Here is a 20,361-nt window from a genome sequence, read left to right as displayed (position 1 = left end):
GTGCAAAGCTGTCATCAAGGCAACGTGTGGCTACTTTGAAGAATCTCAAATATAATGATTTGTTTAACACTTTTTTGGCTACTACATGATTCCATTTGTTTTATTTCACAGTTTTGATGTCTTCATTATTATTCTACAATGTAGTAAATAGTCAAATAAAGAAAAGCCCTTGCATGAGTAGGTGTGTCCAAAATGTTGACTGGTACTGTATATATGATGTATGATGTTGGGAAGCCTCGGACTGAGGTATGACTGATGAGTCATATCACTGTACTACCTTCAATGCCACTTATTCATATATTAGCTGCCACTCTCAATGCCAATTTAAAGGAAAATCCACTCAAAAATATTTTGGTATTTTTTGTTGATACAGTCCCAAAATGTTTTGTATTTCCACATACAAGTTGTCAAGATGTTGTTCTTTTAAGAAGCAAAGTGTTACTGGCCACAGCATCATGATGATGCAAAATGCTGGATGACTGAGCAATTCAGAGTCTAAGTCAGCATGTCTGCTGTTTTTTGAAAGTAAAATAAAAGATGCTTATAAACAGTTTAATACACAATTCACAATTTAAATTGTACATATTCATTATACTACATATTGGGAGGTTATCTTTATGAACCCTGTTTGAATATCATTATGGTATTCGTCATTTTCTCACCTGCCAAACATACCTACATGCAGTTGGCTTCTTAAATACAATATAAGCTTCATCACACAGTGTGTGAAAGTTGCTTGTCTTTGCTGAATTCCTCTCTCTCTGTATGGTAAAGCATGCATATATCACAGAACCCCAAGGGTACACTTAGCTTGGGAAAAATAAACTAAATCGAGCACAGTGTTGAGCACGTGCCCATTAGCCCTTGGTGGCCTGTTATTAAGGTAGTTTAGCCTGAAAGCCCTCCGAAGAAAACTGCACAGTCAGCGCATATGCTTGTCTTACTTTTTTATGTTTCTTCTTTTGCAGTTCCAAATCCTAAATGCAAATGCCCATGTTGTGTTGTTGTGTTAGACTCTACTACCCTCTACTGTTGACTGTTGTTGTTGCACTGGACCCCAAAAACATTTATGATGATATTTCAGTGGTTTGCTGAGAATACTGTAGATTCATATCTAAACAATCATTGGCTGAAGGATAAACCCCCATGGCAAATAAATGCATTGAAAAACTATAGTCAGTTGTGAAATTAAATGCCATAACTTTCTGATTTTGAATTTTCATTGTTTTATTGATAATGTCTTTCAGCCAGACTATTGACATTGGAAACGGTGATGGTAGAATTTATTATAATCTCACCAAATATGGATATTATAATTGGTATAGTGTATTTTTTCCTAAATGCTTGACGTAAGGTGTTTGTCACTTTGTGGAATAAAAAGGTTACCCCCATGACTCGTATGAGTTGCGTCCATAGATTTGATGCGCCCTTTGTGGGCAATGGACGTAAATTACAGGTTATACAGTCCTAGATTGATTCTACCTTGGTTGGTAGTAGTCTGTTGTTTTTTTAATCAACAAATGCGTTGTTATTTCACAGCCAACAAGCTGGCGCGTGTACAGGTTGCAAGTCAAACAGCTACAACGTTACGGATTTATTTCCCCCCCACACGCAGCACCGGAAGCAGACATACACCTCACTTGGGTTTTGTTTTGTTTTGTTTGTTAGTATCTGGAGTTGGAGAAGAGGTAGAGCGTGCATGGGGAGTTGCACCTTGGGAATGGAAGATGAACACATTTCTCTGAATGTGTATACGTGTAAAATGCCGAGTTTTGTCAGCAGATATGACGAAGAGACAGTCTGCAATCCTTCAGAAATGCTTGATAAAGTTGAGACATCAGGCACAGATTTCATTCAAGATGTCAGGGAAACAAAGATCCAAACAGCAGACGGTGACGGGATTTTGGAGACGCACACACACAGGGTTACGAGAACGGGTAGTAAAGAAAATGTTGAGGGATACAGTTTCAGAAAACCGACTGCAGTGGGTATTTTGAGGAGGAATTTCGGGACGACGAGATCCCCTACGAATTTCAAAAACAATTCAGCAGATGACCAAAAACACCCAGAGGATGCCATGGTAGAAATAGTTTTAAATGAACGAATTGATCATGTGGACCTTGAAAAGACAAGTGGCAGTGAAACGAATGTGAAAGAGCAAATCGCAGATCACACAGAGGGATTAACGTCATCCGATTTGAATGAAGTTGATGTAACATATTCTGACGATATTTGTGAAAGTAGCAGGGCTGACGACGATGTCGTACAGTTAAAGGAACATGTTTACTGTACTGTATACTGTATTGCAAACGATAACTACAGGAAACCAGCTGACAATACCGGAGAACACCAATATAATGGGGCGATAACTCCGTCAACATCAAACGTCATTACAAAGCCATCCACAGATTTGCTGCAGCAGAGCAATCTGGAAATGGGCCACCACACCATTTCCGATCCATATACCCTACCGAACCTGGTTGATCCTAGAACTCTGAGCAACTTTTACAACGGGGATTACAATGAATCAGTTGTTTTGGCATGTCGCATCTGTCTGGACGACACACACATAAAGCCGTTACTTTGTTGCAAGAAGGCTGTCTGTGAGGAATGCCTGAAAATATACATCATTTCACAGGTAAAGGCCTGGTATCCCAATTGTCTATGTTATCAATCCTTCTTGGTGGGTGGGTGTGTGCAGCAATAGACACGCTGACACGAAACAAGATGGGGCCTATATATATATATATACACACATTTAACATACATTTATGGCACTTGTAGGCCCACCTGTTTTGATACATTTTTGTTTTCACAACACACATGTACGTTTACACCCATTGGATTGCTTTGTGTTCATTTAAGATCCCCTCCAGCTCATTTGGCATGTTAATAGTGTATCTGGGTGCAGATGTTGTGGTTCGACGACAGCTGGCTTGCTGTGTCCTTCTGAATGAACCCAATGGGAGCCCTGGTCCATGTGCTCAGTTACAACTAAGAGGAACACCTGCAGGGAGAGCACTGGGATCGAGTATTACACCGTGCACCATGTGCTCAACTACCTGAGGAACACCCAGTCAGATGGTCTGTCTCCTGCTACAGCCTGGAGGAGTGCCAAATCATTGGGATGTAGGCTAGTATAGTGATGGAAAAAACAGGTTGAACAATTTCCCATCTTAGTGTTGGGCCTAAATGTCAGTATTTTGCTGGGCTGCTTGGATGGAAGGGATGGAAGGGATGGCCCATTGTGTTGTAACAGTACTGCCTCGGCCATTGTTATCCTTGTTTAGGGAAGTCATGTGCTTCCTGCTTTCTGAGCCAACTGACTCATCTCACAAGGAACAATCTGCAACTGTGCTGCGCTGTGGAATGCAACAGGATGACGAGGCCTAACTCGGTGCAACTGAGTGTAAAGTGAAAGGATATGCAAGGCTTTTCCCAGAGAATGTATCAGACGGTGTCTCTGTCTATCCTTTAATTCGGTGTGGAATGACTTAATACAGTTTCTATGGATGTCAACGCAGATAACCAGTGAGTGGTGTCTGTGGTTGGTTTGCAAAGAAAGGGAGTCTGTAAATTATAAAAACAAATGCAGGGTGACAAAAGAAATTGCGACATCAGGGAAGGCACTGACAGCCTGCAGAATGAATTTGTTGGCTGAGGGAGGTGGGTGTGCTGTCTTTCCTTGCGGCTGATGGCAGCAGCGGAGGGAGGGGTGGGGACAGGTTGTGTGTGGCTTTAATTGATAGCTTAATCACAGAGCTCTGTCTCTGTAGAACCTAGTGAAATCACACTTCTCTACCTCTGGAGGCTGCGTGCTGCGGTGTGTTATCTCTGAAGACAACATCAGTTGTCCACCTTGACCAGGGGTCTCCAACATTTTCTAGCATGAGAGCTACTTTTAAATAATGTAACATGTTGCAAGCATATTTTTTTTTAGCTCATTCTTTTCTTCTCCACTCTCCTGGAACTCTTCCCGGGGTCCTTGGTGCACTACTTTCTCTTGAACAGTATGTTTTCTGTCAATATACCTGGTCAAATAATGGTAATAAACAACTCTAAGGGGGAGCTCTATAAAATCTTTTTATATTTTCCCAAATTATGTTTTCTCTTTTTATTTTCCTGGTTTTGTTATTATTTTTTAAATACTCGCAAAATTACAATTGTTCATAGAGAAAAAAGGAAATTGGATGTTCTGAGTCCATGTCTGCTTAAATCACATCTGGAAGATTTTTTGGACTGTAATTTTGACTGAAATGCGCATCTAACCCTTTAATTGTGCATCTAGCGAGTGAGGAATGGTTTTGGGAAATGTATTTCTGTCGACCCACAAGACGGTTATCACATCTACTGCCTATGCACGGAATGATATAAAAACCGGGGCAATATTGCTGGAAATTAATTGTGTTAGTTTTGTCTTTTTAAGCCAATATTGGCAGTAGTTGGGAGATTGTGGTGTCTGATACTTGTGAGATTTGTTTGACAGTTTGCTGTGGAAAACATAAATGTTATGTACTTCTGAATGGTTTGGTGAGCTACTCATACATTATATATTCAAAAGTAAGTGGACACTTCTTCAAATTAGTGGATTTGGCTAATTTAGCCACACCCGTTGCTGACAGGTGAATAAAATTGAACATACAACCATACAATCTCCATACACAAACATTTGCAGTAGAATGGTCTTACTGAAGAGCTCAGTGACATTCAATGTGGCACTGTCATAGGATGCCACCTTTCCAATGAGACAATTCATCAAATTTCTGCCCTGCTAGAGTTGCCAAGGTCAACTGTAAGTACTCTTATTGTGAAGTGGAAATGTCTAGGAGCAACAACAGCTCAGCCGCGAAGTGTTAGGTCACACAAGCTCACAGAACTGGACTGCAGAAGCAAGTAGTGCATAAAAACAATCTGTTCTTGGTTGCAACACTCACTACCAAGTTCCAAACTGCCTCTGGAAGCAGCGTCAGCACAATAACTGTTCATCAGGAGCTTTGTGAAATGGGTTTCCATGGCCTAGCAGTGGCACACAAGCCTAAGATCACCATGCGCAATGCCAGTGGTATAAAACTTGCTGCCATTGGAGCCTGAGCAGTGGAAACACGCTCTCTGGAGTGATGAATCATGCTTCGCAATCTGGCAGTCCAATGGACAAAAATACAGAAATGGTTTGTTGAGATCATTGTGGAAGAACTTGACTGGCCTGCACAGAGCCCTGACCTCAACCACATTGAACACCTCTGGGATGAATTGGAACGCAGACTGCGAGGCAGGCCTAATCACCCAACATCAGTGCCCGACCTCACTAATGCCCTTGTGGCTGAATGGAGAAATGTTCCTACATCTAGTGGAAAGCCTTCCTAGAAGAGTGGAGGCTGTTATAGCAGAAAAGGGGGACTTTCTCCATATTAAGGCCCATGATTTTAGAATGAGATGTTCGTCGAGCAGGTGTCCACATACTGTTGGTCATGTAGTGTATGTAGCTGCGAGCTACTGGTAGCTCAAGATCGACCTGTTTAAGACCCCTGACCTAGAGGGATCTTGTTATTGTCATCAGGTAGCATCAGATTGCAGACGGTTCCTTGGCTTTCAAATCCAATTGAGTCGCTGACTCATCTGTCTCAGGGTCAGGATAGGGACTGTTACAGCTCCAGTTTCCTCCATGTTCACGTGTCTGTCATGCCTAATGCATTTCAGGTATTAAACCTGTTTTAAAGGATTTGCTCTAACACTTCTGGTGTTCTGGTTTCTAAGCTTTTCCAGTGATCTATATACATTATACAACTCAAGGAGTTGCAGGCCTTCCATGCTTTATGTTCTAAGGATCTAATGAACACTGAAACAGTGGGAAAATAGGCCTAGTTACTCTACCAAAACTTGTCCAGTTATTGATCTATGTCACGGGTCTTCAACCTTTTCTTGCCCAGGGGCCCCCTCCCAGGCAAACCGGCAACCCATGGACCCACATCATATGTTAGCAAAACATTTCCTGTCTTATCACCAAGTGAATGATAGCTAGAAAGGTAACTCCAAACATATTTTCACTAAGAGCAGCTGTTTAGCTGATTAAACAAAGGTTAGTTAGCAAAAATGTATGTCCAAGTCAAAAAAGCTTACCTGCTGCCAGCGGCACTTGCCTCGCTTTTAGCCCATTCGCCGGTGCTTAATCAAAGCCTATGTCAGATACTCTAGTGAGTGTAACTGGCTACAGTGTGTGTAATTGGCTCAATATTGGGAGTTGAAAAATAAAGTTGATATCATTAGAAAGAAGAGATTCTACTCTTACTGTAGGAACGTATATCATTCAACATTTCTTTTTTCGGTTGTTTTTAGTGATAGTCATAAAACCATTGAAATAATAAAACATAAAACATCCATCCTCCCCTTCCCTGCAGTACTTCAGCGGACCCCTAAGGGGCCAGGGACCCCTGGTAGAATACCCCTGGTGTAAGTGTTCTGTCTCAACTGATGTGGGGTTGAAGAATACCTACTAGCTCCTCAGTCCTGTCCTACAGTATCTATTCGTTCCCTCTTTTCTTGAGGTCTTCTCATAGCTGGTTTGCCTGTAATGATTCAAACTCATTGTTTATAAAATCTTAATGTCATTATGATTACAAACGCCTGCATGTCTTCCAGTCTCATGAATACGCTGCGTGCTCTTGTCTTCATTGATGTGATGCTGCCTGCAGAGGGATGGAAATATGACTATCACTCCAGTTCAATCCCTCACCATGTCTTGAGTGCAAAAAATATACTGTATTTTAAAAAGCCTAATTTAAATGGCTAATTATTCATGGCTGTCCTTATCATTGCTTTCTGAATGTTTGTGTGTTGTGTCATTTTTTTTTACACATCCATGTGTCTAGTTAGGAACAACACATTGTTTTACTTTTAACACAATCACTGTGTTGGCACATTTAACACAATCACTGTGTTGGCACATTTAACACATGTGTGGTCCCTAACTAGACCGATGAGCACTATCAAATCAAATTCAAATCAAATTTTATAGCCCTTCGTACATCAGCTGATATCTCAAAGTGCTGTACAGAAACCCAGCCTAAAACCCCAAACAGCAAACAATGCAGGTGTAAAAGCACATTGTGCTTTTGTTTATCATTGTTGAGCCATGTATTGTCTACTTCAATCAAAATCAAATGTATTTATAAAGCCCTTCTTACATCAGCTGATGTCACAAAGTGCTGTACAGAAACCCAGTCTGAAACCCCAAAGAGTTCTCTATTGGCTGTGCCGGGTGGAGATTATAACAGAATACGGCCAAGATGTTCAAATGTTCATAGATGACCAGCAGGGTCAAATAAGAATAATCACAGTGGTTGTAGAGGATGAAACAGGTCAGCACCTCAGGAGTAAATGTCAGTTGGCTTTTCATAGCCAATCATTCAGAGAATCTCTACCGCTCCTGCTGTCTCTAGAGAGTTGATAACAGCAGGTCTGGGACAGGTAGTACGTGCAGTGAACAGGTCAGGGTTCCATAGCCGCAGGCAGAACAGTTGAAACTGGAGCAGCAGCACAACCTAGTGGACTGGGGACAGCAAGGAGTCATCAGGCCAGGTAGTCCTGAGGCATGGTCCTAGGGCTCAGGTCCTCCGGGAGAGAGAAAGAAAAAAAGAGAGAGAAAATTAGAGAGAGCATACTTAAATTCACACAGGACACTGGATAAGACAGGAGAAATACTCCGGATATAACAGACTGACCCTAGCCCCCTCGACACATCAACTATTGCAGCATAAATTCTGGAGGCTGAGACAGGAAGGGTCGGGAGACACTGTGGCCCTGCCCGACTATACCCCCGGACAGGGCCAAACAGACAGGATATACTTCTAACTCAGGGACATGTTTCCTATTGGTTGATGACAACATATTATTACTTCCTATTTTCTTTGATTAAGGGACTCGTTATACCTGTGTCCCTGTCTTTATGCTGTAGAGGGAACGCCTTAGTCTAACTGTGTTCAGTAGAGAGGCCTCAATGCATCTCATGAGAGGCTGGTAAGTTGTTGTCTGCCAGTCAGTCTTGGCATGATTGCAATGTTCTGACCCTTTGATAGGCCAGGATTCAGGAAGCATGTTATCCTACATTCTAGATCTGGTGTGATGCATGTCTTTGTCCCTCACACTGACTCATACACACTTTGTTTGATATGGTCTGACCTGTCCAGAGCTTGATGATGTACCACTGGCTTGTCAGCTCTGTCAGAGAATATAAAGACTTTCCTCTCAGTACATCACACTGTATTGCAGGTACATTGTTATTCACTTGGCTTTTTTAAATAAAAAAATGTACCCCTTTTTCTCCCCAATTTTGTGGTATCCAATTGTTGTAGTAGCTACTATCTTGTCTCATCGCTACAACTCCCGTACGGGCTCGGGAGAGACAAAGGTTGAAAGTCATGCGTCCTCCGATACACAACCCAACCAGCCGTACTGCTTCTTAACACAGCGCGCATCCAACCCGGAAGCCAGCCGCACCAATGTGTCAGAGGGTACACCATGCACCTGGCAACCTTGGTTAGCACGCACTGCGCCCAGCCCACCACAGGAGTCGCTGGTGCTCGATGAGACAAGGACATCCCTACCGACCAAGCCCTCCCTAACCCAGACGACGCTAGGCCAATTGTGAACCCAGGGACTCCGATGGCACAGCTGGCGCTGCAGTACAGCACCCTTAACCACTGTGCCACCCTTTGAGGCCTATTCACTTTGCTTTTGCATGGATACAGAATAGTAATCCCTTAGTCTGTGTTAGTCATAATAGGATGATATGACTATCACACTGACAAACACTGGTAGGACAGGTGACTGATTTACCCCCAAAAATGTATCAACCCGACACTGATCTTCTGTTGTATCTGTAGCTTCCAGTCAGGATCACAACATTTCATGAGCATAGATCAAGTGTGACATAACATAAGGAGTTGTGGATGGCACCACCACAGGTAGTATCCATTGTGTTGCTTCTTGCTGCCCTTCGTGGTGTTACCAGCCTTATCATGTGTAGCTCCTCTACTAAAGTTGGTTCCACCAGCTCAGGCTGAACGCTAAGGGCAGGTGTGTGTGTGTGTGTGTGGTTCTTCTAACCTTGTGGGCACCTAAAATCCCCAACTGTCCCCATAAGGATAGTAAAACAAAGAAGTGGGACATTTCCCACTTCCCCATGAGGACAAAGGTTATTTTAAGTTTAAGGGTTAGGATTACAGTTAGGGTTACCGGTTAGGGAAAATAGGATTTTAAATATAAATTCATTTTAGGTCCCCATGATGTGTTGGTTCTATCCTTGTGGGGACCTAAAATCCCCAAATGTCCTTAAGCTTAGGGGTTACAATTAGGGTAAGGGGTTCAAATATGGGTTTGGGTTAGAGTTAGGGGAAATGGGATAATATAACGTAACGTGTGTGTGCATTTGTGCGTCCGCGCACGAAACAGAGCTCTACCTCTGGACCAACGTTGTAGTCTGAGGACAGAAGCGTTCTGCCTGATGAAGTTAGTCTGCACTTCTGGTCATCAGTGAAATCAGAACTAAAATTAGACCTAATAAAGGGATGAGAACGCACTCCTGGAGAACACTCATTCATTTCTCTGTGAGGCTGTGGTGGACTACAGTTTCTCCTCTGTTTGGTTATGGCTCTGAAGCAGCAGGACAGTTATACTAGGTGTACACATACACACACCACTTGACCACAGATGTTATGCCCTGGTGTAATCCAGGGGCACTGCTCTTGGAGGGCAGAAGGGAAGGGAGATGTTGGTGTATATATTTTTCACGTCTTGCCACAGCTCCATTGTCCCTGCTGTGTTGGCTGTCAGGGCCACTGTCCTTTGGCCTGGTTGATGGGTGTAGACGTGGGCTCAGGGTTTCCCTACGGGACTCCTTCACACCCTAATCACTGGGCACTACGTTCACAGGTGGCAACTCTCTTACTGACCGTCTCATCAGTGTCACAGCCTAGCTAGTCCTAAGCCTGTGACCTTGTCTGTGCAGCTTTAGAAGATAGACTTCCCAGTGCAAGTCACAACATAAACTGTCCTTACATTCACTTCCTTTTATTTACACACACAGTAGATATATCATGCTGGTGCCCACACACAGTACAATGGACTAGACATATTATTAGAAGAACATGCCCCATGTTTAGTTAATATGGGTTATTTTGTCTAGTCAATTGGTCTTGTGTGGCTCAGTTGGTAGGGCATGGCGCTTGCAACGCCAGGGTTGTGGGTTCGATTCCCACGGGGGACAAGTACAGAAATGTATGCGTTCACTACTGTAAGTTGCTCTGGATAAGAGTGCCTGCGAAAGGTTCAAATGTGAAATGGAGGTTGGTTGAGTTGGCTGATGTCATTGTTCTGAGAAAGAACAGTGTGTGTTATTGATATCTCACTTGTACTGGGACTGTACTTTCTAGAAAAGTCTTCAATCAGCTACCTCAAAAAAACATTCTTCTTGTTGTCACTTTAGGTCTACGTACTTCTGATGCGATAACATAGGTGAGCTGATTGGACAACAATAGCTGAGCTGCTGTTGAGCAACCCCGAGAGCAGAACAGAGTGCACAGCCTGGCCCTGAGGAGAGTACAGGGCCACACTGTAAACCATTTTGTGTTGTTTTTACTGTAACATACAGGCAGCTAGTTGCCTGTAAGTTACTGTAAAAAAGGTACATTATGTTACCGTATTGTATGGTATCCAATAGTGTTACTGGAATCCTTTTTGCCTTTGTTTTTATGGTAACTTACAGGCAACTGGCTGCCCGTAAGTTATTGTAAAACAACTGTAATCTTATTATGGCTATTGTAACAAATGAATTAATGAATGGATAAATTAATAAAAAAATTAATTGAAGATTGATGGGGTTTGTATTGTACAGTATTTTACCGTAATTGCATGGCAGTGGAGCAATCAGGTTGGCTGCTAGTTATTGTGTTTACATATGAATACCACTTTGGGAGCCTTTGTTAAGGCCTCTAGAAGTGAAAGTGATTTAATATACCTAATGTTGTGTTTCCTATCACTTGCACTTCTAGAGGCCTTAACAAAGGCATCCAAGCTGGAAGTGACTAAAGGGCAAAACAGACCGAAGGACAATGCAGATACTGAACCATTAAAGGTCTGAGACTTGCTGCCACTCCAATCTGTTCCCTATACACATTTAATTGTTAGGGCACAACTACCACATATCAGTTAAATTAGTGCAGCATTCTATCTAATGTGTGGCACAAATGTAGCCTCTTAACACGACACACCTTAAAATATGTTAATGAGCCAGAAACAACAGTACCATGCAACCATTTACGGTATGATTTAACATTTACGCCTAAGATCATTCAGACTGCATTGTCATTTACGTCAATTTTCTGTAAATATTTAATATGGTACTTTACTGTTAGTTTTATTATATAATACTGTCAAAACAACTATAATGTTTTATAGTGCAGGAACAGGGTCCATAGGGCCAGGGGCCAGGCTGTCATAGTGAAAAGAGTCTGCTGGGCATTACCCCAGAGCTGTGCTGCATCACTCTACTCACTAGTCTACTTTATGGACATGTACTACAGGCCCAGCCAGGATGGGATTACTCAGCTCAGATCAGCAGCAATGTGCTAATCCGGGGCCTACCCGTCTGTCTGCACCATGCCCTGTGAGGAGCACCCTGGAGGGGACCCGCTGTGCCTGGAGCAAGGGTGTCCTGGAGCTCTACATGGGAGGGGGAGAAGTGATGGTGGGGTGTACTCATGAGGCTAATATTAAGACTCCCACTGAGGCGTACTGGGCCCTTTTTCCTCTGTAGTTTTCCACTGTTGTAGTAGTGTTATGACTATGGGGTGGCAGATAGTTTAGCGTATTGGGCCAGGAACTGAAGTGTCGCTGGTTTGAATCCCCGAGCCGCCTAGGTGAAAAATCTGTTGATGTGCCCTTGAGCAAGGCACTTAACCCTAATAGCTCCTGCAAGTTGCTCTAGATAAGGGCCTCTGAAAAATGACTATAATGACTTAGCGAAGTCACTCGTGGTTCATGGAAGCCTTCCAAGGCACATTCTCTCACACACCACAGTATCTCTTATAGGGGGATTAGGGTAACAACAGATTGTACCGCTCAACTTCTGGTAAATAACTTTTCCTTGTACAGTACCACCCAGGAAATGTATGTTCCGTACTGTATGTACTGTACACTGTAGTATTTGCTTGTGCATTCTGTTTACCCTTCACCTACATAACACACATGCAATCCAGTAGCTAAATGTATCGACAATATTTTATTACCGGATCTAGGGCCAATGGCATTGTGTATGCAACTTACGACCACTGTCTTAATATTTGTTTATCCTAATTTGTCATAAAGCATTCACATCTCTCTCAATTGATCCCTGTGTTATGTCTATGTGTTCCCCAGGTCAGGGTGGGCAGAGCGGACATCGTGTGCCCCATCACAGAGTGCAGTGGTTACCTGGAGGAGAGCCTGGTGATGTCCCACCTGGGCAGTGAGGAAGTGGCCAAATACAAATACTTCCTGGAGCTGAGCCAGATTGACTCTAGCACCAAACCCTGTCCCCAGTGCAGCCAGTTCACCTCGCTGAAAGGACACACCCCCAGCAGGGCAGAGCACAAATACAAGGTGAGAGAGAGGGCCTGTACTGTTCTGAGATCAGATATTATACAGCATGACTGAGCACAAGTACAAGGTGAGTACAGGGCCTCTGCTGTTTGTAATTCTTGGGAAAATGTTTAGGTTTCTTGAATCATTGGACAAAGTGCTTTTTCATGTATCATTAATGAGGGAGGTTTTAGTCCATGCAGGCACTTCAGTTCTTCTCACCAAATCTATGCCTCTTATACACCATGCCTCTATCTAGCCAATCACATGTCTATGCCTCTGCAGATCCAGTGCACAAAGTGCCAGTTTGTGTGGTGCTTCAAATGCCACGCCCCCTGGCACGAGGGCCTGAAGTGCCGGGACTACAGGAAAGGGGACAAGCTGCTGCGTCATTGGGCCAGCATCATCGAGCACGGCCAGAGGAACGCCCAGAAGTGCCCCCACTGCAAGGTGGGTGACAGAGCCAGGAGAGTGGAGAAAAAAGCAAACCTTGCTAGTTAACATAGCTACTGGAAGAAGATTGTGGTTGACAGTTCTGCAGCCAAACGATGATATAGGAGGCCTTCTTACACGGGCCTAAAGGGTGTTCGCTTGATTAGGCAGGTGGAGACAGGGCCGTCTGTTCTCTCCAGCGTTGTATGTCAACAACATAAGATGATTAAAGATGTGCTTTTCAGTAGTTCTACAGCCATGACAGTGTCCTCTGTGTGTTTTTCTCTAAGAGGAGAGAGAGAAAGAGAGTGTCAGAGGTCTTTTCCCCCCCTTGTCCACTTGTAACAAAGGCTGGAAATGAAGCATTCCATGAAGTCATAAGACTGAGTCTTGGGCAGAAAGTCAATACCAAATTAGATTTAGTATGCCACGTCAGCTCTTTGTTTCATACACAGTGAGAGGCCTTTTAGAAAGCAACAGCAACAAGCACAGTGCTGCTAATTCATTTTGGTATTGGAAGGAACTTTCACTGAGGTGTTGGCTGCTGGCTTGCTGTCTGTCCATGGCAGCACTCTCCTCTCAATGCAATGTCAGTCAGCATGAGTCAGGTAGAGGGGTTGAGTGATGCTCAGATATCAGGACAAAATGTTCCATTCTTTTCCCTTGATTTGGAACCAAACCAAAATACTTTCTATTCTGGAAATACCTGCGCTGAGCTGACTGATAATCTAGTAATTGATACATATAGTTAATCATTTGTTCAGAAATTAGGGTCCCACTTTAAATGAACAACGGCTTATAAAATCTTTATAGAGCATCCATGAGGTCATGTCGCTCTCTCCAGATCCACATTCAGAGGACGGAGGGCTGCGATCACATGAACTGCACCCAGTGCAGCACCAACTTCTGCTACCGCTGTGGGGAGAAGTACCGCCACTTGCGATTCTTCGGGGATCACACATCCAACCTCAGCGTGTTCGGCTGCAAGTACCGCTACCTTCCCGAGAAGCCCCACCTCCGCCGGCTGGTCCGGGGGTCTGTGTGTGGTGAGTCTGCCCAGCCTCAGCCCGTGACCCAGAGGCCCTTAAACCCTTTATAGAGGGGACATTTTGGGATTCCCATTACATTTCATGGTTAATATTATTAGACAAGCAAGCAATCAGTACCCTCTGACAATATGACAACTATATTTAGACTAGGCCCTTAAGGCCTGATTTAAAAAGATGCTCTGATTAGCAGCTGTAGTTTTAAAGTCCTTCTGCCTCCCTTTTAATTCAGTCGTTAGACTGCCCATGACTTTCCTCCTTGGTCTCTGTGGTCAGACTCAGAAAGATACATACGCGGGGGGCGACAAATAAACTTCAATTACCATGTGGGTGGCCTTTCATCTTCTTAATCAGTTCACACAATAATGAAGATGATCAAAACAGCATATACTAGCTTGATGCTGCAGACATGACTCGCTCACAACCCATTTTCACAATACGTCTAGTGCCTATGCTAAAAATTGCATTGTGCATTGCAGTGCATTGTAATTTCTCACAGCTCTGAAGTCAGAACAATAACGGTAAACTGTAGCTGCCAACACAGTGGATGATTTGCATGCCCCTTATCTGCAGAACTTCCTTATCTGAGATGACCCATGTCTTTGTGACCCTGCCTGCGGTGTGTGAATAGTGAATAGTGAACAGCTCAACTGAGAGATTCAGTAGTTCTCCGATAGCTGCCTTGTGTAGTGACATGCAGGGCCTCAGCTGTTGCTCCTGAGTGGGGTTAGCTAAAGTTAGTCCAATACCAGCATGGTGCCAATGGAAACATCTGACACACACTGAGGTGGGATAATGTGTCCCTCAAAGGGTCTACAAAACCCCCTCTACCTCCCATTAAAACACTCCACTGCCTGCTCCCATTCTCATGTTTTAACAGCCTTGCCAATGAAAACAAACATGGGAATTATCTAAACCGTAGTCCCATAACTCGCTACTGGCTGTTTTGATTTAGGTTGGGTGTACTGTAATTGCGCAGGACCTCTGATAACCTGTTAAAAATGTTAATGTGCCAAGGTGCTATTCCAAACTGCCCTGTCCTCCCCATGCATTTTCATGCATTTATTTGTCCTGACCCCTCATGCATATCTGTGTTGTCTCTTCTGTCTCCCTCCCATTCCAGCGAGTAAAGTGGTGGTGGCCCCTGTTGTCATAGTCCTGGTGGTGGTTGTCGGAGCAGTATCCATGGTCATAGGTAAGCATTGTTACATCCTTTTTAACATTAAACGACTACTATTACCTTCTGTTTTAATCCTGCTCTTTTAATCCCTAGATAACAACATGAAACATTACATAACCGATGGTGCTTTAGAGAATCTGAAATGTGTTACTTTCCCTAGGTTCAGGTATGTAGTGTTACTCTGCTTGTTCAGTGGCCGTGGTCTGCTGGAGAGGGCTATCTGTGTTTTGGTGTGAACTGATAGAAGCAGCTAAGTGTCTGCTTGTCCACTTCAGATAGCACTGCTACACTGGGCGATGGGAGGATGACACACTGATATAAAGCTGTTGACAGACACTTGTTAATCCCGCTCACAAATGATCTTTACTGTTGTGTGTCCGTATTTCAAAGGTAATGTGTTACTAGTGCGAACAACAGAACAGTATTGAGATTATTAAAGTATTTCCTTGATCGATCACCAATACTGTGAACACTTCCTTGCGAGAGGTGTCACTTCAGTCATTTCCTTGAGCTTAAATCCCATTCCATATTAACCTGCCTGTTCTCTCCTACTCTGCTCTCTCCTCAGGACTCGTGGCTTTTCCTATCTTCTACATCTGTAAGAAGAGACGGCAGCGCACCCAGGGTACTGGCCGTTGGCACTGAGCTGAGCACCATGGCAGTGTGGTCAGGACCCTGCTCCAGATACGAAGCCCAGGGAGGGGACACATGGATTTGGGGGAGGGGGAGGGTTGGTTTCCATCCACAGCCTGAGAAGAGCAATGCTTTCCAGTGGCCTTCTCTCTCTACTGCATGTCTACCACAACACTGTATGTGGCTCCTCCTCCAGCCTGTGGATCTAAAGGCTCACAGAGCAGTCTACTCCTGTTCCGCCCAACTTACCTCCACAGTGTCTGGGCTCCTTTAGCATGGCTAGTGAAAAAGAAACGCATTGGGTAGAATGGGAAAGAGTTACTGAAGACGTGTGGGTGAGTCTATCACCATTCTTTTGCGGACCCTGAGCACCTGCATATTTATGACATTTTCAGGGATTTTATTGTGGTGCGTCCATACAGGTAACTACCAAAATGAAGGAAAAACTTGAGTAAATGAGGGATACAAAATGCAGTGCATTCGGAAAGTTTTCAGACGCCTTCCCTTTTCCAACGTTTTGTTACGTTACAGCCTTATTGTATTTTTTCCCCATCAATCTACACACAATACCCCATAATGACACAGCAAAATGTTTGCAAATGTATAAATAAATAACAACGTATACGTTATTTACATAAGTATTCAGACCCTTTGCTCTGAGACTCAAAATTGAGCTCAGATGTATCCTGTTTCCATTGATCACCCGATGGTCACTCTGACAGAGATCCAGTGTTCGTCTGTGGAGATGGGAGAACCTTCTAGAAGAAGAACCTTCTGCAGCACTCCACCAATCAGGCCTTTATGGTAGAGTGGCCAGATGGAAGCCACTCCTCAGTAAAAGGCACGTGACAGCCCGCTTGGAGTTTGCCAAAAGGCACCTAAAGGACTTTCAGACCATGAGAAACAATGTTCTCTGGTCTGATAAAACCAAGATGGAACTATTTGACCTGAATGCCCAGAAACCTGGCATCATACCTATGATGAAGCATGGTGGTGGCAGCATCATGCTGTGGGGATGTTTTTCAGCATCAGGGACTGGGAGACTAGTGAGGATTCAGAGAAATATGAATCGAGCAAAGTACAGAGAGATCCTTGATGAAAACCTGCTCCAGAGCGCTCAGGACCTCAGACTGGGGCGAAGGTTCACCTTCCAATAGGACAACAACTCTAAGCACACAGCCAAGACAATTGCAGTCTCTGAATGTCCTTGAGTGGCCCAGCCTGAAAATCGCTGTGCAGCGATGCTCCCGATCCAACCTGACAGAGCTTGAGAGGATCTGCAGAGAAAAATAGGAGAAACTCCCCAAATACAGGTGTGCCAAGCTTGTAGTGTCATACCCAAGAACACTCAATCGCTGCCAAAGATGCTTCAACAAAGTACTGAGTAAAGGGTCTGAATACTTCATTTTTGCTTTTTGCTGTCATAATGGGGTATTGAGTGTAGATTGATGAGGTGGAAATACTATCTAATCTATAACGTAACATAACTAAATGTGGAAAAAGTCAGGGGCCAGAATACCTTCCGAATGCACTGTATATAGAAACCAGGTGCTTCCACACAGGTTTGTGCTGAACAAATTAGAGCTTTTTGAAGTTGGTTTGGTTTCTGTTTGGTTTTTGAAAAATCATCACTGTTTTCTATTTACATTTGTGTGGGTTTTGTGTGGGTTGAATGCAGTAACACAACCTTTATTCAACCATCCTATTCACATTACTATAATACAATATTTCAGTTGTTGTGTATAAAGAGTCTGGTCATTATAGTTAATTACTATGCTTTCTGCACTTAAATATTTTTTATTTCACCTTTATTTAACCAGGTAGGCAAGTTGAAGGGAGGTAAAGGCAAAAAAGGCCATGGTGGCAAAGTAAATACAATATAGCAAGTAAAACACTGGAATGGTAGTTTTGCAATGGAAGAATGTGCAAAGTCGAAATAAAAATAATGGGGTGCAAAGGAGCAAAATAAATAAATTAATTAAATACAGTTGGGAAAGAGGTAGTTGTTTGGGCTAAATTATAGGTGGGCTATGTACAGGTGCAGTAATCTGTGAGCTGCTCTGACAGTTGGTGCTTAAAGCTAGTGAGGGAGATAAGTATTTCCAGTTTCAGAGATTTTTGTAGTTCTTTCCAGTCATTGGCAGCAGAGAACTGGAAGGAGAGGCGGCCAAAGAAAGAATTGGTTTTGGGGGTGACTGGAGAGATATACCTGCTGGAGCGTGTGCTACAGGTGGGAGATGCTATGGTGACCAGCGAGCTGAGATAAGGGGGGACTTTACCTAGCAGGGTCTTGTAGATGACATGGAGCCAGTGGGTTTGGCGACGAGTATGAAGCGAGGGCCAGCCAACGAGAGCGCAATGGTGGGTAGTATATGGGGCTTTGGTGACAAATGGATTGCACTGTGATAGACTGCATCCAATTTGTTGAGTAGGGTATTGGAGGGATTTTGTAAATGACATCGCCAAAGTCGAGGATTGGTAGGATGGTCAGTTTTACAAGGGTATGTTTGGCAGCATGAGTGAAGGATGCTTTGTTGCGAAATAGGAAGCCAATTCTAGATTTAACTTTGGATTGGAGATGTTTGATATGGGTCTGGAAGGAGAGTTTACAGTCTAACCAGACACCTAAGTATTTGTCAGAGCCGTCCAGAGTAGTGATGTTGGACAGGCGGGTAGGTGCAGGTAGCGATCGGTTGAAGAGCATGCATTTAGTTTTACTTGTATTTAAGAGCAATTGGAGGCCACGGAAGGAGAGTTGTATGGCATTGAAGCTTGCCTGGAGGGTTGTTAACACAGTGTCCAAAGAAGGGCCAGAAGTATACTCACCAGCAGCAAGAGCGACCTCATTGATGTATACAGAGAAGAGAGTCGGTCCAAGAATTGAACCCTGTGGCACCCCCATAGAGACTGCCAGAGGTCCGGACAGCAGACCCTCCGATTTGACACACTGAACTCTATCAGAGAAGTAGTTGGTGAACCAGGCGAGGCAATCATTTGAGAAACCAAGGCTGTCGAGTCTTCCGATGAGGATGTGGTGATTGACAGAGTCGAAAGCCTTGGCCAGATCAATGAATACAGCTGCACAGTAATGTTTCATATCGATGGTGGTTAAGATATCGTTTAGGACCTTGAGCGTGGCTGAGGCGCACCCATGACCAGCTCTGAAACCAGATTGCATAGCAGAGAAGGTATGGTGAGATTCGAAATGGTCGGTAATCTGGTTGTTGACTTGGCTTTCGAAGACCTTAGAAAGGCATGGTAGGATAGATATAGGTCTGTAGCAGTTTGGGTCAAGAGTGTCCCTCCCTTTGAAGAGGGGGATGACCGTAGCTGCTTTCCAATCTTTGGGAATCTCAGACGACACGAAAGAGAGGTTGAACAGGCTAGTAATAGGGGTGGCAACAATTTCGGCAGATAATTTTAGAAAGAAAGGGTCCAGATTGTCTAGCCCGGCTGACTTGTAGGGGTCCAGATTTTGCAGCTCTTTCAGAACATCAGCTGAACGGATTTGGGAGAAGGAGAAATGGGGAAGGCTTGGGCGAGTTGCTGTTGGGGGTGCAGTGCTGTTGACCGGGGTAGGAGTAGCCAGGTGGAAAGCATGGCCAGCCGTAGAAAAATGCTTATTGAAATTCTCAATTATGGTGGATTTATCAGTGGTGACAGTGTTTCCTATCTTCAGTGCAGTGGGCAGCTGGGAGGAGGTGTTCTTATTCTCCATGGACTTTACAGTGTCCCAGAACTTTTTTGAGTTAGTGTTGCAGGAAGCAAATTTCTGCTTGAAAAAGCTAGCCTTGGCTTTTCTAACTGCCTGTGTATAATGGTTTCTAGCTTCCCTGAACAGCTGCATATCACGGGGGGCTGTTCGATGCTAATGCGGAACGCCATAGGATGTTTTTGTGTTGGTTAAGGGCAGTCAGGTCTGGGGAGAACCCTGTTCCTGGTTCTACATTTCTTGAATGGGGCATGTTTATTTAAGATGGTTAGGAAGGCATTTTAAAAAATATCCAGGCATCCTCTACTGACGGGATGAGATCAATATCCTTCCAGGATACACCGGCCAGGTCGATTAGAAAGGCCTGCTCGCTGAAGTGTTTCAGGGAGCGTTTTACAGTGATGAGTGGAGGTCGTTTGACCGCTGACCCATTACGGATGCAGGCAATGAGGCAGTGATCGCTGAGATCTTGGTTGAAGACAGCAGAGGTGTATTTAGAGGGCAAGTTGGTTAGGATGATATCTATGAGGGTGCCCGTGTTTAAGGCTTTGGGGAGGTTCCTGGTAGGTTCATTGATATTTTGTGTGAGATTGAGGTCATCAAGTTTAGATTGTAGGATGGCTGGGGTGTTAAGCATGTTCCAGTTTAGGTCGCCTAGCAGCACAAGCTCTGAAGATAGATGGGGGACAATCAGTTCACATATGGTGTCCAGAGCACAGCTGGGGGCAGAGGGTGGTCTATAGCAG

The 20,361-nt window shown here is 44.0% G+C and overlaps 1 protein-coding gene and 1 non-coding gene across 2 annotated transcripts; both read left to right on the top strand.

The window, feature by feature from the left end:
• The first annotated feature begins 1,630 nt into the window (after nucleotides 1-1,630).
• On the top strand, nucleotides 1,631-15,967 carry LOC123990713 (E3 ubiquitin-protein ligase RNF217-like). The gene is made up of 6 exons (XM_046291491.1): nucleotides 1,631-2,638; nucleotides 12,412-12,633; nucleotides 12,898-13,062; nucleotides 13,889-14,090; nucleotides 15,214-15,285; nucleotides 15,839-15,967. The coding sequence occupies exons 1-6, from the start codon at nucleotides 1,700-1,702 to the stop codon at nucleotides 15,913-15,915; spliced, it is 1,677 nt and encodes a 558-aa protein (XP_046147447.1). The 5' UTR covers nucleotides 1,631-1,699; the 3' UTR covers nucleotides 15,916-15,967.
• On the top strand, nucleotides 10,188-10,261 carry trnaa-ugc. Its single transcript has one exon. It is a non-coding gene; the product is annotated as a tRNA-Ala (tRNA).
• Nucleotides 15,968-20,361: the final 4,394 nt, after the last annotated feature.

This window comes from Oncorhynchus gorbuscha, linkage group LG12 (genome assembly GCF_021184085.1).
Source record: "Oncorhynchus gorbuscha isolate QuinsamMale2020 ecotype Even-year linkage group LG12, OgorEven_v1.0, whole genome shotgun sequence".
In the NCBI taxonomy this organism is placed as follows: Eukaryota; Metazoa; Chordata; class Actinopteri; order Salmoniformes; family Salmonidae; genus Oncorhynchus; species Oncorhynchus gorbuscha.
This window is presented reverse-complemented; position numbering and strand designations above follow the sequence as displayed.